The sequence below is a fragment of the Hippocampus guttulatus genome, chromosome 4 (assembly GCF_054856545.1).
Source record: "Hippocampus guttulatus isolate MCC_2025c chromosome 4, RoL_Hgut_1.0, whole genome shotgun sequence".
In the NCBI taxonomy this organism is placed as follows: domain Eukaryota; kingdom Metazoa; phylum Chordata; class Actinopteri; order Syngnathiformes; family Syngnathidae; genus Hippocampus; species Hippocampus guttulatus.
In genome coordinates this window covers 4,955,162-4,967,896 of record NC_141264.1, presented here as the reverse complement: position 1 = coordinate 4,967,896, position 12,735 = coordinate 4,955,162, and the positions used below count along the sequence as shown (strand labels likewise).

Here is a 12,735-nt window from a genome sequence, read left to right as displayed (position 1 = left end):
ACACCACTCTCACAGTCGTGTTGGACGTCAGTGTGAATTTCCCAATGCACCTCTCGCTGCATGACCCTTGTGTGACCTTTCCCAGCCTATTTCTAAAATGGAGACTGTCGCGAAGAAAAGAAACAATGATAGACATAGACGGGACGGTCCTTCCAGTACAAAGTGGAAATTGGCACGTTTCTTTTCACCCAATGCAAAACAATTGTGTCTGCCGAATTTGCCAAGAGACTCAGACTCTGGCTGCTTTCAAAGAATCTTAAGAGGCATTACCAGAAGAAACATGGAAACCATGGCAAGCTGATGACTGGGAATGAATGCCGTGAAAAATTAAAATAACTGGAAGGTGAATGGTCTGCCCACCACAGATTTTCACCTCATAAAATATCTCCCTCTTTGCAAAATGTTTGGACACCCCTGACATAGAGGTTGTGCATGACCTCCAGTTTGCAGACTCATTAGGATTGGCATCCACTTTTCACATGGCAGTGGCTAAATACAGTGATCAGACCAGACCTACCACATCCCGTTAAATCTATGTACCCCAGAAGGTTTGCCATTCAAACAAACATGTGGATACACCAATGTTGTCTCTGAGCTTTGGGGCACAGATGATGCTCACCAAATTCCGCAGCTGCAAATGTATGACGTGACTAGTCAACATAATTTGAGCAATTCTGTTGATCTCCATTCCTGCATCTGGCAATTAGCAAAAAATATATAGCACTAGTGCAGTTCTTATGATTGTTTATATACATCTGTATTCAATACACTCGATAAATTTGAGGAGGAAAAAAAGGCAATGGCAGAAGACTATGAGAGAGAAAGAGCACTGTCGTCACCCTAAGAGGTGTTGTTGTTGTCGTTGTTGACTGCGGTAGTTTGAGTTTAGTTGCGAAATATTTGCAGCTCAACATCAAAACTAGAAATGTTGATTCAAATAATTGTGGGCTATTTTTAGATTACAAAAAGGCATTACCTGTCTTTGCGCCTCTGTGGGGAATTGTGCCCCGTTCTGGAGTCACCTTTTGTAGGACTATTACGAGAGATGCACGGTGACACACTGTCTCTCAATAAATGCACGTGAGAAAACCAAAGCAACTCTCAGGTCTGAAATTTAAATAAAACGTCGGAGCACATCGGCATCGTTGATTCGATTGTCAAACAAACAGGCTCCAGATTTAATTTATGCCCAGTGCAATTTATTTACTGGTAATTAATGTCAATTACAGCAGCCCATAGGCTACTCATGTTCTAAGGTACCACTGCTTATTTACACATCTGCATATTGCACTTTTCGCAATAGCTGATAATAATTGTCAATTTTTAGTAGGGCTGTCTTGAAACCGAGTCCTGATCCGATACCTCGGCCATACTTTAAAAAAAAAGGAGCGCGCATACAAATTGGCTGAATGAATAAATGTACATACAGACAGACAAGTGTATACAGTATGTAAATGTATGTTGAACTTGTCTTGCACTGTCTTCTTATTGGTCAATGCCAAAGAACAGATCGAAGGACGACGTAGGAAATGTCACAGTTGAAAACCACCGGCCCAGATTTCCCATCATGTGATTATAGGATTAGCTGAACAAGTGTTAGCAATCCTGTGTATGATGTTTCCTTGTATTTAGTTATTTCATATTGAGTCTGGCTTTTAGTTTTTAAATCAGTGGCGTTCCGTCAGGGCCAGCAAGGCCTTCTCTGCTGGCCTAAACATTTTCAGAAAAGTAAATTTAATAAATTTAAGAAAATTAAAAATTAAATTTAATAAATTTACTTTTCTGAGAATAACATAAATTTAATTTGTTATTTTATTTTCATAAATATGTCAACAAAATTATTCTCTGTATTTTTTACGTCATATTTCCACTTAGTCGAGTGGCTTTCAATGTTATTAAATTGACATTTTTAACCAATCATATTTCAGCTAGCTTGTGTTGCCAGGTAAACTAAACTTGCTCGGGGCCTTCAGATGAAACAGAGCAGGCCCCTGTGCGCTGTAAATGAACGGGCACAGTCAGCTTGCAATAGCCAATCAGATCACGAGTCTGCGTACCAGGGCCAGCTAGAAGGGCTTATGTCGACACTGGACGTGCGCGTTCGGTGATTGGATTAGCGCCTGCTAGAGGGAGCTGTTGCTGGATTTTGACCGAAAATGGCCGAAGGAGAAGACGTTGATCTGGTTGCAGGACTACTTTGCACACAATTTTCAAGACGGACCTTCCACTGGATTTACCAATTTAAGTTGTTTTACCAAGGCAGCAAGGAAACATCAGAGCACGGCTGGGCACTTACAAGCTACGGTGCGTTTAAAAATGTTTGGGGACACTCTCGTAGATCTGCAGCTCAGTGAACAGGCACTACATTGGTGAGTAAATGAATTTTATTTTACATTTCTTCTAGTTATTTTATTTCGTTAGTATTAATGGTCACGAAATAAAATGACAAAGATACAAAAATGTATCAAATAAATCAGCTCACCTGCAATTTATAATGGTGCATTGTAGTCAGCTTTGTGCACTAAAATTCGTTCAATCTGAGCTGCTCAACATTTTCAGTTATTTGCTGTTGTATAGCCTATTCTCAAAATGCAAATGGATCTGTTAATTTTATTTTCAAAGAATAGTTTGTTTTGTTATTGTGTGGTTGGTGTCTTATATGAAACTGCGACATTGCGCAATTTATTGGACAGACTTGTTTATGATCACACAGCGTAATTTAGGTGGCATTTTATTTAGTATTTTTTAAATCTTTTTATTTTTTACAATATCTGTGAATTTAGTTTCCTGCTCTTAATTGTGAATGCATACTTGATGGTTTGAAATGCTCCTGAAATTAAGTGCTGCCTGACGAGCCTATATTGTGTTCATGTATGTGACGTCACTGAAGGCCTAAGGTTGAAATGCGCGGCCCGCCACTGTTTTAAATGATATCTGATCCTCACCGTTGATATTGTGAATGTGTACGTTGTCCTTTATGTGCTCATGCTGCAACAGCAATTTCCATTTAAGGGAAATAAAGAGCTTCTGATTCTGACTCCCTTAACCAACAAAACTAGCTTGAAGTTGACAAAAGCCGAAAGCACAAATTCACAACAATGAGGAAGAAGGTGACCGCAGTCAAAGGGCCCTCTCTTCACAATGACAAGGGCAGGATCTAAAGATGGGTTCTCCCTCGCAGCAGCCAATCAGCAATCAGGAGGCAATTATTGAATCACGAATGAGGCATTACAGCACAGCCACACAACACACACAGAACCTCACAAAGAGATGGAAATGGCACGAGCTAGAACACACATTAGATAAACGTAGGCCAACCAATTCCCACATTTAGAAAGGTTAACACAAAATTACTTCACTTAAATGATTAATTTCTCAAACTTTTATTTTCTAAGAGGTTATTCTTTATGTAGTTGTTACCCTCTGATTGAACAAGATCCGTTTCATCTGCTCCTTAGAAAGACCGATCTGGACCTCTCCACTCTCGGTTTCCTTCCTAACGAGATCCATAAAGCCACCTTCTCGCCTCTTTGGATGTGTCTCAAAGTTACATGTTTTGTGACACTTTTCTTGTAGTGTTGTGAGAGAGGTCTTTGTGCTTTGCCTTCTCCAAATTTAGGCTGTTTTCTCTATCTTTTTTAACTCATAGCATCTCTGATGAATTTTCCATACTTTACAGTCCAAACTCATCACCATGAGGGACTAACCGGTTTCCATGTCGAGTCTGAGATCTTTCTCCACTAATATTGCCCAGAAAGATGTCTCTCAAGGCAATAACTCCCCACCCTCTAGCCATTGCTAGGATCAGAATAAATTATATTTGCCCTGTTATTCTCATGACTTGCCATCGCAAATGATTATCCAACTCTAGCCTGGCATTTAGCCTGGAGCAGAAAACTCCTTGTCGTGTGAAATACACCATGATCAACAATTTTGCATCACAGCAGTCCTATGATGTCAAAATGAAAAGCCTCACACTGGGTTGTCAAACTTATTTCTGGTGTGGGCCCCATCGTAGTTATGGTTTTCTTGGAGGATCGTAAGACCTGAAACCACATGATGTTTAACTCATTCAGTACCAGCCAATTCTGGATCAAGTCTGAAAAGACGTTTAAAAACGTCTTTGGGAGTAAATGAGTTAATCACCTCCTCATATGATATAACATATACAGTGCACAGTAAATTAATGGTTAGCTCATTTGTCAATCAGAAGTCAAGAATAATAGTCATTAATAGTCTGAGGGTCATTGGAACCCAGACATTCTGACTTTCCCAGAATCGTTCGTAGTTTAAATTTACAATTCCCCAATACGGTGCCTCATCCGTCGACCAGAAGAAGAAGAGACCAACGAAGAAATGCCCGCCTCATGCTGTTGCATCGGGTGCCGATTACAAGTGTGACTTTATGAAAGCAAAAGAAAAGTCGACCCAGTGCTACAGTTACAATAAGATTTTATTGTGCAAAGGATGTGTGTAAGAAGATCAAGACGGCACCATAGTTGGCAGTCGTCTTCAAGAGCTCTACTTTTTTGTTTTTGTTTTTGTCTTTTGCTGTGTCATATGGTGTTTGTAGACCCATTGTGGACTGTTTTCAGCGTTTTGGCCACAACATTCTTCTGTACCAAGCAGGCGTGTATTCTCAACTGCAGTAAGAGACATGACTGTGTGTGTCCACATTAAGCACACGGTAAACACACTGTACCTGCTGCTAATCGGAACTGGGTTGCCAAATTGCTCTGCTTTTGTTGTGTCTACACAGCAGGTTAGCCCATCTGTGTATACTCATTTACAGTCGTGTGAATTTATCTCCATGTTAAAGCTCTAGTGAACATTAAAACAAAAAAAAGATAACATCAGTATTTATAAATGTGAAATAAAGACTGGTTAAAAAATACCCCGGTGTAGAAGTTCAAAGCAGAGTCAATGAAAAAGTTGATGCGCTCATCCAAAAATATCTGGGTAGTGTCTCCATTTCAACTAGAAATTTCCATTCAACCCTAATCCAATTAATCACTGTTGGTTAAGATAATGGAAGCCTGCCTCTCTCTCTCTCTCTCTCTCTCTCTTTCTCTCTCTTTTTGTTGTTCTCTGTCATTTGCACCCCTGGCTGGGACTCCCAGATTTTTAAAAAATTGGGTGTGCGAATGCCTGGATTTCACACGACAGTCAAGAGTGCAACCTGCATAAGAAACAAACAGAGATAGTGTGAGGGAGATAAACAAAAACAGTGGAGCTAGTTTTCTTTAAAAATGGCTGGTTCTGATAGGCTGGTAACTTTAGAGAGTCCCCAACCACAAAGGCTGGCCATAAAAAAATAAACAAATAAATGACTTTAGAACCCTGTTTATAACTCGTAGCATTGAGATGTTTTCCGGTCCCGCCTCCACACACAGATTGATTTGCCAAGAGTAGCCCAACGATCGTAAAAGATTATGATATCGTAATGTATGTCGTGTAGTGTTGCCAATGTTCTGACCGAGACATGTCAGAATTTTATGGCATAGTGCCATTGGGAGACTAAATCTACAGGGTTTGTTGCTCGTCTTTGGAATTTGAATTGTCTTCTACCTTTGAGCAATTATTGCTGTCATATCCACCATGTCTATCTTTGACAAAGCATACTTGCATCAAGGAGGCCTCAGATACTTTGACTAGCACAACAGAGACATATCTTCATTAGTCATTGAGTGCACACTTTTAATCCAAACCACTTTGAATTGCTTCTACAGCAAATCCACAACTCCATTTTGTCTCATATACATGAATAATCTCGTACTGAAGGCAACATGGAGAGGAGCGGATAAAAAAATTAACAGGTGGAGTTTAAAATACAGGTGGCCCGGTGGTCCAGTGGTTAGCGTGTCGACCTCACAGTGCAGAGGTTCAATTCTAGCTCCGACCTCACTGTGTGGAGTTTGCATGTTTTCCTCATGCCTGCGTGGGTTTTCTCCGGGTACTCCGGTTTCCTCCCACATTCCAAAAACATGCATGGCAGGCTAATTGCACACTCTAAATTGTCCCTAAGTGTGAGTGTGAGCACTAAGCGGATTGGAAAATGCATGGATGGATGAGGTTAAAATACAAGTTGGATAAATCCTGTCAGTATATCCAAAAACCACAAGTGGGTCTCATACACAAAGTGTATGCAGAAAAGTGGTGAAGATTGCACGACTGTCTGTGTCCAATGTGTTGTGTTGTGTTATTTTTGTTATTTTGACTTCAATATGGCGCCGCGAGAGTGGCTGCCTTTCCAGCAGCTCCTATATTTTGTTGTTCTACTTCTTCCTTTCATAACTTTGCTGCTGTGAATTGGGAATTTCTCCATTGCGAGACTAATAAAGGTTTTCTTATCTTATCTTATACAGGGTGCCGTTGCAGGTCGGACTGCCAGTGTGTATATGGCTTAAAATATGAATATATGAATTTGAATATAATATGATGGCTGTTCTTTATCTGAGCTGTGTTCTGTATCACTATCTCTTTACGTAGGATAAATGCTACATTGTGTGCCTGTGTGTGTGTGTGTGTGTGTGTGTCTGTGTGTGTGCAGTATTTTAATAACACAAGCTTAGTGCTCATTTCACAGCCATCAGGCTGAACACATTTGATTAACAAATGAGTCATAAATGCATTCCCCATAATGAATGACCACAGACTGAAACACACATTGAAAGTAAAAGACACATTCATGAAAATCACATCGATCAGATGTCTCACTCACTTGCAATTTTTTTTTTTTATTTAAAAAATCAAAGCATATGCCCTTGATACAGACACGTTAATGATAACACATTTGACGAGATGTTTTTCAGCAAATGAATCGAATGTCCTTGAAAATGGGTGGTTGCTGGACACATTTTCCAATATTTTAGACTACCGTATTTTCCACACTAAAAGGCGCACTGGATTTAGAGGTGCACCTTCAATGAATGGCCTATTTTATAATTTCTTTTCATACATTGGACATTATGAGACGCAATCTACAATGCATCCACTAGATGGAGCTGTGCTCAAGAAATGCCAACAAAACGATAAGAGGTCAGGAGAACGTATGCGCAGCGACAGAATTCACTTAACCAACAGCAAGTTATAACATTGACTCGTTAACGTTGAACTCTTTTGCCGCTGCTCTTTTCCCGTGTTCAACTGCGTAACCGATTGACTTTCGAGTTTGAACTCTGCATTGTAAGCATGTCTCTAGCTAGGAGCCATTTTGGGGTCGAAATATTACCGAAATGACCATACACAAGGCGCATCGGATTTAAAGGTGTGAGCTTTTAAGAAAATGGAAGGCTTTTAGGTGCTCCTTTTAGTGCGGAAAATACGGTATGATATTAACATGTGTTGAAAGTGTATTGCTACTAATAACAGATGGAGCCCAATTCACTCTGGTGTAAATAAAGACAACGATAAAAGAGAGAATAAAATTTGTTTTACACATATGCCTTGCACATTTCTGATGAATATCATTGAATAGCAAAAAATAAACAGCACAATACTTAACCTTTAACATCAGATTAAAATACTTGGCTTGATTTTTTATTTTTTGCAAAGCAGATTTGCGAATCATTGACTTCATTTGAGAAATAACTTTCTAATTTTGTCATTTTGTGGAGCATTTTTTTCCAGGTTAATCCCAGTGACAGTGCAAGGGTTCTATTCAACAATCAATCAAAAAAAAAAGACAAAATAAAAATTTAACAATTGTTTGTTTTTTGTTTTTTATAGAATTAACAGTTTTTATTTCTTAAATTCACTTTGTGTAAAGCAGTGAACTATGTTTTCTTGTCCAAAGGCAAAGCTAAATCGATGTTAAAAAAAATATCAGCTCTGCAGTTTTTCTCTGTAATTTTAAACAGTCATTGTGCAGACCACAAAAGTCAGAGTCAAAACTCAGGATTCCATTGTGAAAACAAACAAATGCCATTATTGATAAATTATAAATGTTTATAGTAACATACTTTTAATCTGAGAGGCCAGTCCTCCTGGAATTTAATTTGTTTCTGGTTGCAGTTCTATTTAGCAAGCATGATTTTCTTTCCAGATTTGAGACGCATATAAATTTGGATACTATTTTGCTGTTTAAATTTATCCCCTGTAATCGTGGTTCCAGCCAGACATCTGTGAAAATTGTAATCAAGCACCCAAGCATTTAATTGAGGTTTGAAGTCAATACAGTATTAGCTTAGCTTAGCATTTAGCATGGCTTCTTTGTCTTTTCTCATCATCGTTGCCACGCAGGCGATGAATCTTCACATCGGAGCGCCACCACAACGTATTTTGGCGCACTAGTAGCCTGCTGAAGCTGTTGCTAGCTGACTGCTACAGAGCTTCCCTGAACCTTTACCTACACGTGGTAGGTGAGGCGAGCCCAGCAAAGCATTTCGGGACCGTCTCAGTGGTTCTTCTTCATTTACTTTTTTTTGACGGTTGTCTCGGTGGTTGTGTCTCAGTTTTCCTTTCAATGAGGAGCAAAATGCTAATTTTGCCTCGCAAGCAGTGATGCGAAACCTCTTACTTGGATCCTTAACATAACATCCTCCAAGTTATGATTTACACATTCAAGCTATCATATATTCTATGATTTATTTTCATATCTGACAAAGTAGGACTGTAGCCTGTATTTATTTGAGTGCAGAATGTTACCCTTTGTTAGGGTTTGGATGTGACCCCAATAGCACGACAACAGGCAGGTATCGTGGAAGCCAACACTTGGCGTAGTTTATTTAAGAGTCTTCACAAAGTCACTCAGGAAGAAGCACGAGGAGTCCACAAGGAAATGTCCACACAAGGAACAAAAAGCTACAGGAGATGGCAACAGAGTCCACTGGCGTGGTGACGGCACGAACTTGCACTGAGGAATGGTCTGTGAGTCAATTTGTACCAGTCCAAACGAGGCAACAGGTGGGTGATGAGCTGACGAGTCTCAGGTGTGAGGTGCAGAGCACCCTGGCTGAGGAGGCTGCCTGGCCGGCCCCTCCCTAACACCCTTTGTATGACTGTACTGCAATGACCCAGTTAGTTAATGGATTAATGTGGCTGCAAGATACATGACAGACATTATACATTTACCATTACATCTTACAAAGATTAAAAATCTTTGGAGTCAGGTGACATTAAGTGAAGGCGATTCACTCTTATCTGCTCTAGTTAAAGGAGCAATTTGGGACCACACAACGATGTTGGGTGTTTTTTTCGCTGCGTTTTTGATTTGATCTTTGTGAGGAGAATGTTTTCCAAGGTAAGTGTAACAAGCATCTTCAATTGAGTATGAAATTTCAGTTGAGTTGATCGATAGCGTTTGGTCTGGGGTCGTGGATTAATCTCCGTTTTCCTATTTGGATTGGTACGCTCCAGTAATGTAAACGAGAGAAAGGGCCTGCTGCATAGATGCGCTCCTCCAATATCACTGAGGTGTTTTTAGGGCGATAAGAGACGCTGAGGGAGAGCTACCATGAACAATCGAAAATGGGAAGAGAAGGAGAGCAGGTTGATGAGAGCATGTTTGAGCAACTAAACTGATTTGCAGTCAGAGCAGATGTCTCCTGTCTCTTAGTGCTGATCATAGGCTCTCCTTATCTGCCCCATATTCTGCCTGGTACACTGCAAACACCTTCTGTTGAACTGACAACCTTTGAATAAGAATTTATATGGTATGGTATGATATTTTAAATGTGTATATATATATATACATATACATTTATTTTGTTTTCTTTTTAAGAGTGTTTTTCGATACAGTGTCCTAGTTATTTTGTGGCTACTGATGGCCATGACAAAAGGTTATTTTTAATTTCGTTAACATTGATTCCAATGACAAAAGTATAATTGTCCTTCATTGCTTAATGTGTTTTTTCAGAGCGGCTCATTCAGACTGTGCGCAGATCTGTTTCAAAAGATCAGATTTTCATCTTGAGCTCTTTCAGAATAATTTCACCATGAGACTACATTCCCAAGAACTTGGAACTGAGTCACTGTATTGAGAGTGCAACATTTTGGAGCCCGTTAAACTCATAATAACATCTGAATGTCACTACACCATAAAATAAACTCAATCAAATGTTATGATAATGGACTTCCAATTTGTAAATGTAATTGTATTCCAATTTAATTGCAAACATCTCTATAGCAGGGCTCGAAATATTTGTTTTTCTTTGTGGAACAGTTTTGCGAATGAATGACTTCATATGATGAGCAACTGTCTAACTTTGTGGAGGATGTTTTTTTTTCACAGATTATTCTCAGCGACCTGAAGCAAGGGTTTTATTAATGACATTATAATGAATGCACAATGGTCTTTTTTTTCAATCAACAGTTTTTATTTCCTAACTGGACATTTTTGTGTAGCATCAAACTTTATATTATATAAATCTCTAAATGGACCAAAAAACATGCAAGATGTACCCAAGGGGGTGGGTATACAGACCCCTCAGGTAGTCTCTTATTTGTTCCCAGAACCAAACAAAGTGAAGCAGCATTTAGTAACTACGGTGTTGTGAAAAAGCATTTGCCCCCTTCCTGATTTCTGAGTTCTGTGCATATTGAGCACATACAATGGTTTCTGTTCATCAAACCAATTTCGATATCACACAGAGATGGGATGTGGAATCCTTAAAACGCTAATTAACCCTTTAATAGTGACGCCTCTGAAGTTTTTCATAACATCAGGCAGCAGTTTCAACTCCAAATTTTGTGTGACATTAGAAACATATTGTTTTTATATATGATTTTGGCAAGACTGGTGAAAAAGGTGCATTAAAGAGAAATAAAAGGTATTCTATGTCTTGCTGCCGAGTTTTACTTCTGTGCACTTAAGTGTGGTTGGCCAATTCTTGCCCTCTCTGAGATTAAAACAAAAACAAAAAACTGAACACTTGTGTTTTTAGTTTTTTGATGCCACATATCTCATCAGAAAATGTTTGATGGACAAGACAAACAAAGATTGATTTGTGCTTTTCACCACACCTGCAACCTCAAAACCCAGGAGTCATACCAGTTGTAGCCCCAGTCTAGCTCTTGTCCATCCCACCCCCAACCTGGGCAGCAACCCCAAACCGCAAACGCAGTATTTAGTTGAATTTCATATTGTATGATCTTTAAACTAGTGATGGGTCCATGAGGCCTCATGAGGTGTGTCGACACACTGACACACTGTGTTGATACTGTGGTGATACTGTGTCGCTTACCACTGCCACCTGCTGGACCTTCAAAAACCCTGCAGCCAACCCACTTGACAGACTGAACTGACTGATTTGATGATTAAGTGTATACAATATCATTCACATACATGCATTCATATTGTATCATTCAATTGTGTTTCAATAATGTGAAAATCATGTGAATGAGTATGCTTGTGGGCTTTGTCTTCACAAATTTATATTTAGAAAAATAAGATGCTCCAGTGTTTTAAATTTCAGTCTGTTGCATTTCTTGCATGCTATTTCCCCTGCTGTGGAGAACACACACACAATGGAATAAGACATGTCAAAAATCCGAGAGGCACTTGGTGAGACAAGATTTGAATACAAGGAGATCAAAATAGCTATACACAGTGCATTTGCGTTTGTCCGGAAGCTGCTCCATAATATGCACGTACTGTAGCAACGTGACTCGAGTGAGCACTCGATAGTCCGCTGTTCTCTGCTGTGTGCGCGTGAGCGCGAACACGTACTCACGGCGCTGACGGAACCCACGCCACATATTAATGAAGCTTTGAACTACAACAACAGCTAAGCTAGCCTAGCCGATGTAATGATGGTCAGCAGAAAAGGTTTACGTTTTATGTGACTTTTAATAACAACGTGGCAGAGTCGTCAAACATGCGGTGTGCTAACTCGCAGTCACTTCCTGGAACTCCCCCTTATAGGCGGGACCTCTCAACTGGAGTATGACGTACAGTACAAACTTTCATAAAGCACTTCTCATATAATAATACCCTATTATATGGCAGCCGAGACGACGCTCAAAGTCAGACGGACACGTTTTTCTGATAATCTGTGTGTTTTCCTTTTTGCCCAAATATATATTTTTATTCGAGCGAGGGTGAGGTCTGGCTTGTTTCAGCAGGCAGCATCTGTCGCCAGACGCACTTCCTTCTAAACACTGTGAGGCGGGCTTTGGCTGCGTCGACGCCCCCTGGACTGAGTCGACGGCCCCTGGACTAAGTCGACGCCGCCTGGACTGTGTCACGCAGCCTGGAATGTGTCAACGCAGGCTGCACCGACGCAGTTCACGTGTTCATCATGTTATCTCATGAAGCAGCACACGCACCGACACGTGGATTGCTCTGTGAGCTCGACGCATGCGTCGACGCATCGGTGTCGGTGGACCCATCACTACTTTAAACTATTGTGTGAAGAATACCTGATTTTATTCTAACTTGTTATTCTTTATGAGTAAATTATTGTTCTGCATGGTAACAGACACACATGTTTTAAGCTTCCAGCTCACACACAAAGTTGTGTTAATGTGTACTGACTGTACTGCATGTGCGTTCCCAGCTTTATCTCCAAACGGCTCACTCTAGTATGTGTCAAGTTAAAAATGTTTGCTTTCTGCGTGCTTATACCTACGGTACTTTGATCTGTTTGTGTATGCTTGCCACCTCAGATGATGTGTTGGCGAAGGATGCCGGCGAGTGTGTGATCTGTCTTGAAGAACTGCAGCAAGGAGACACCATAGCCAGACTGCCGTGCCTCTGTATCTACCACAAAAGGTGATGCAAAGAGAACTATTGTT

The 12,735-nt window shown here is 40.1% G+C and overlaps 1 protein-coding gene across 2 annotated transcripts in view; it reads left to right on the top strand.

Moving 5' to 3' along the window:
- The window catches only part of znrf1 (zinc and ring finger 1), a 47,605-nt gene that overhangs the window by 29,350 nt on the left and 5,520 nt on the right, over positions 1-12,735 (top strand). For both annotated transcript variants that reach the window (XM_086109384.1, XM_086109383.1), the window contains one exon: positions 12,607-12,712. In XM_086109384.1, the coding sequence (XP_085965510.1) occupies positions 12,607-12,712 (106 nt within the window). The remainder of the gene's footprint in view (positions 1-12,606; positions 12,713-12,735) is intronic.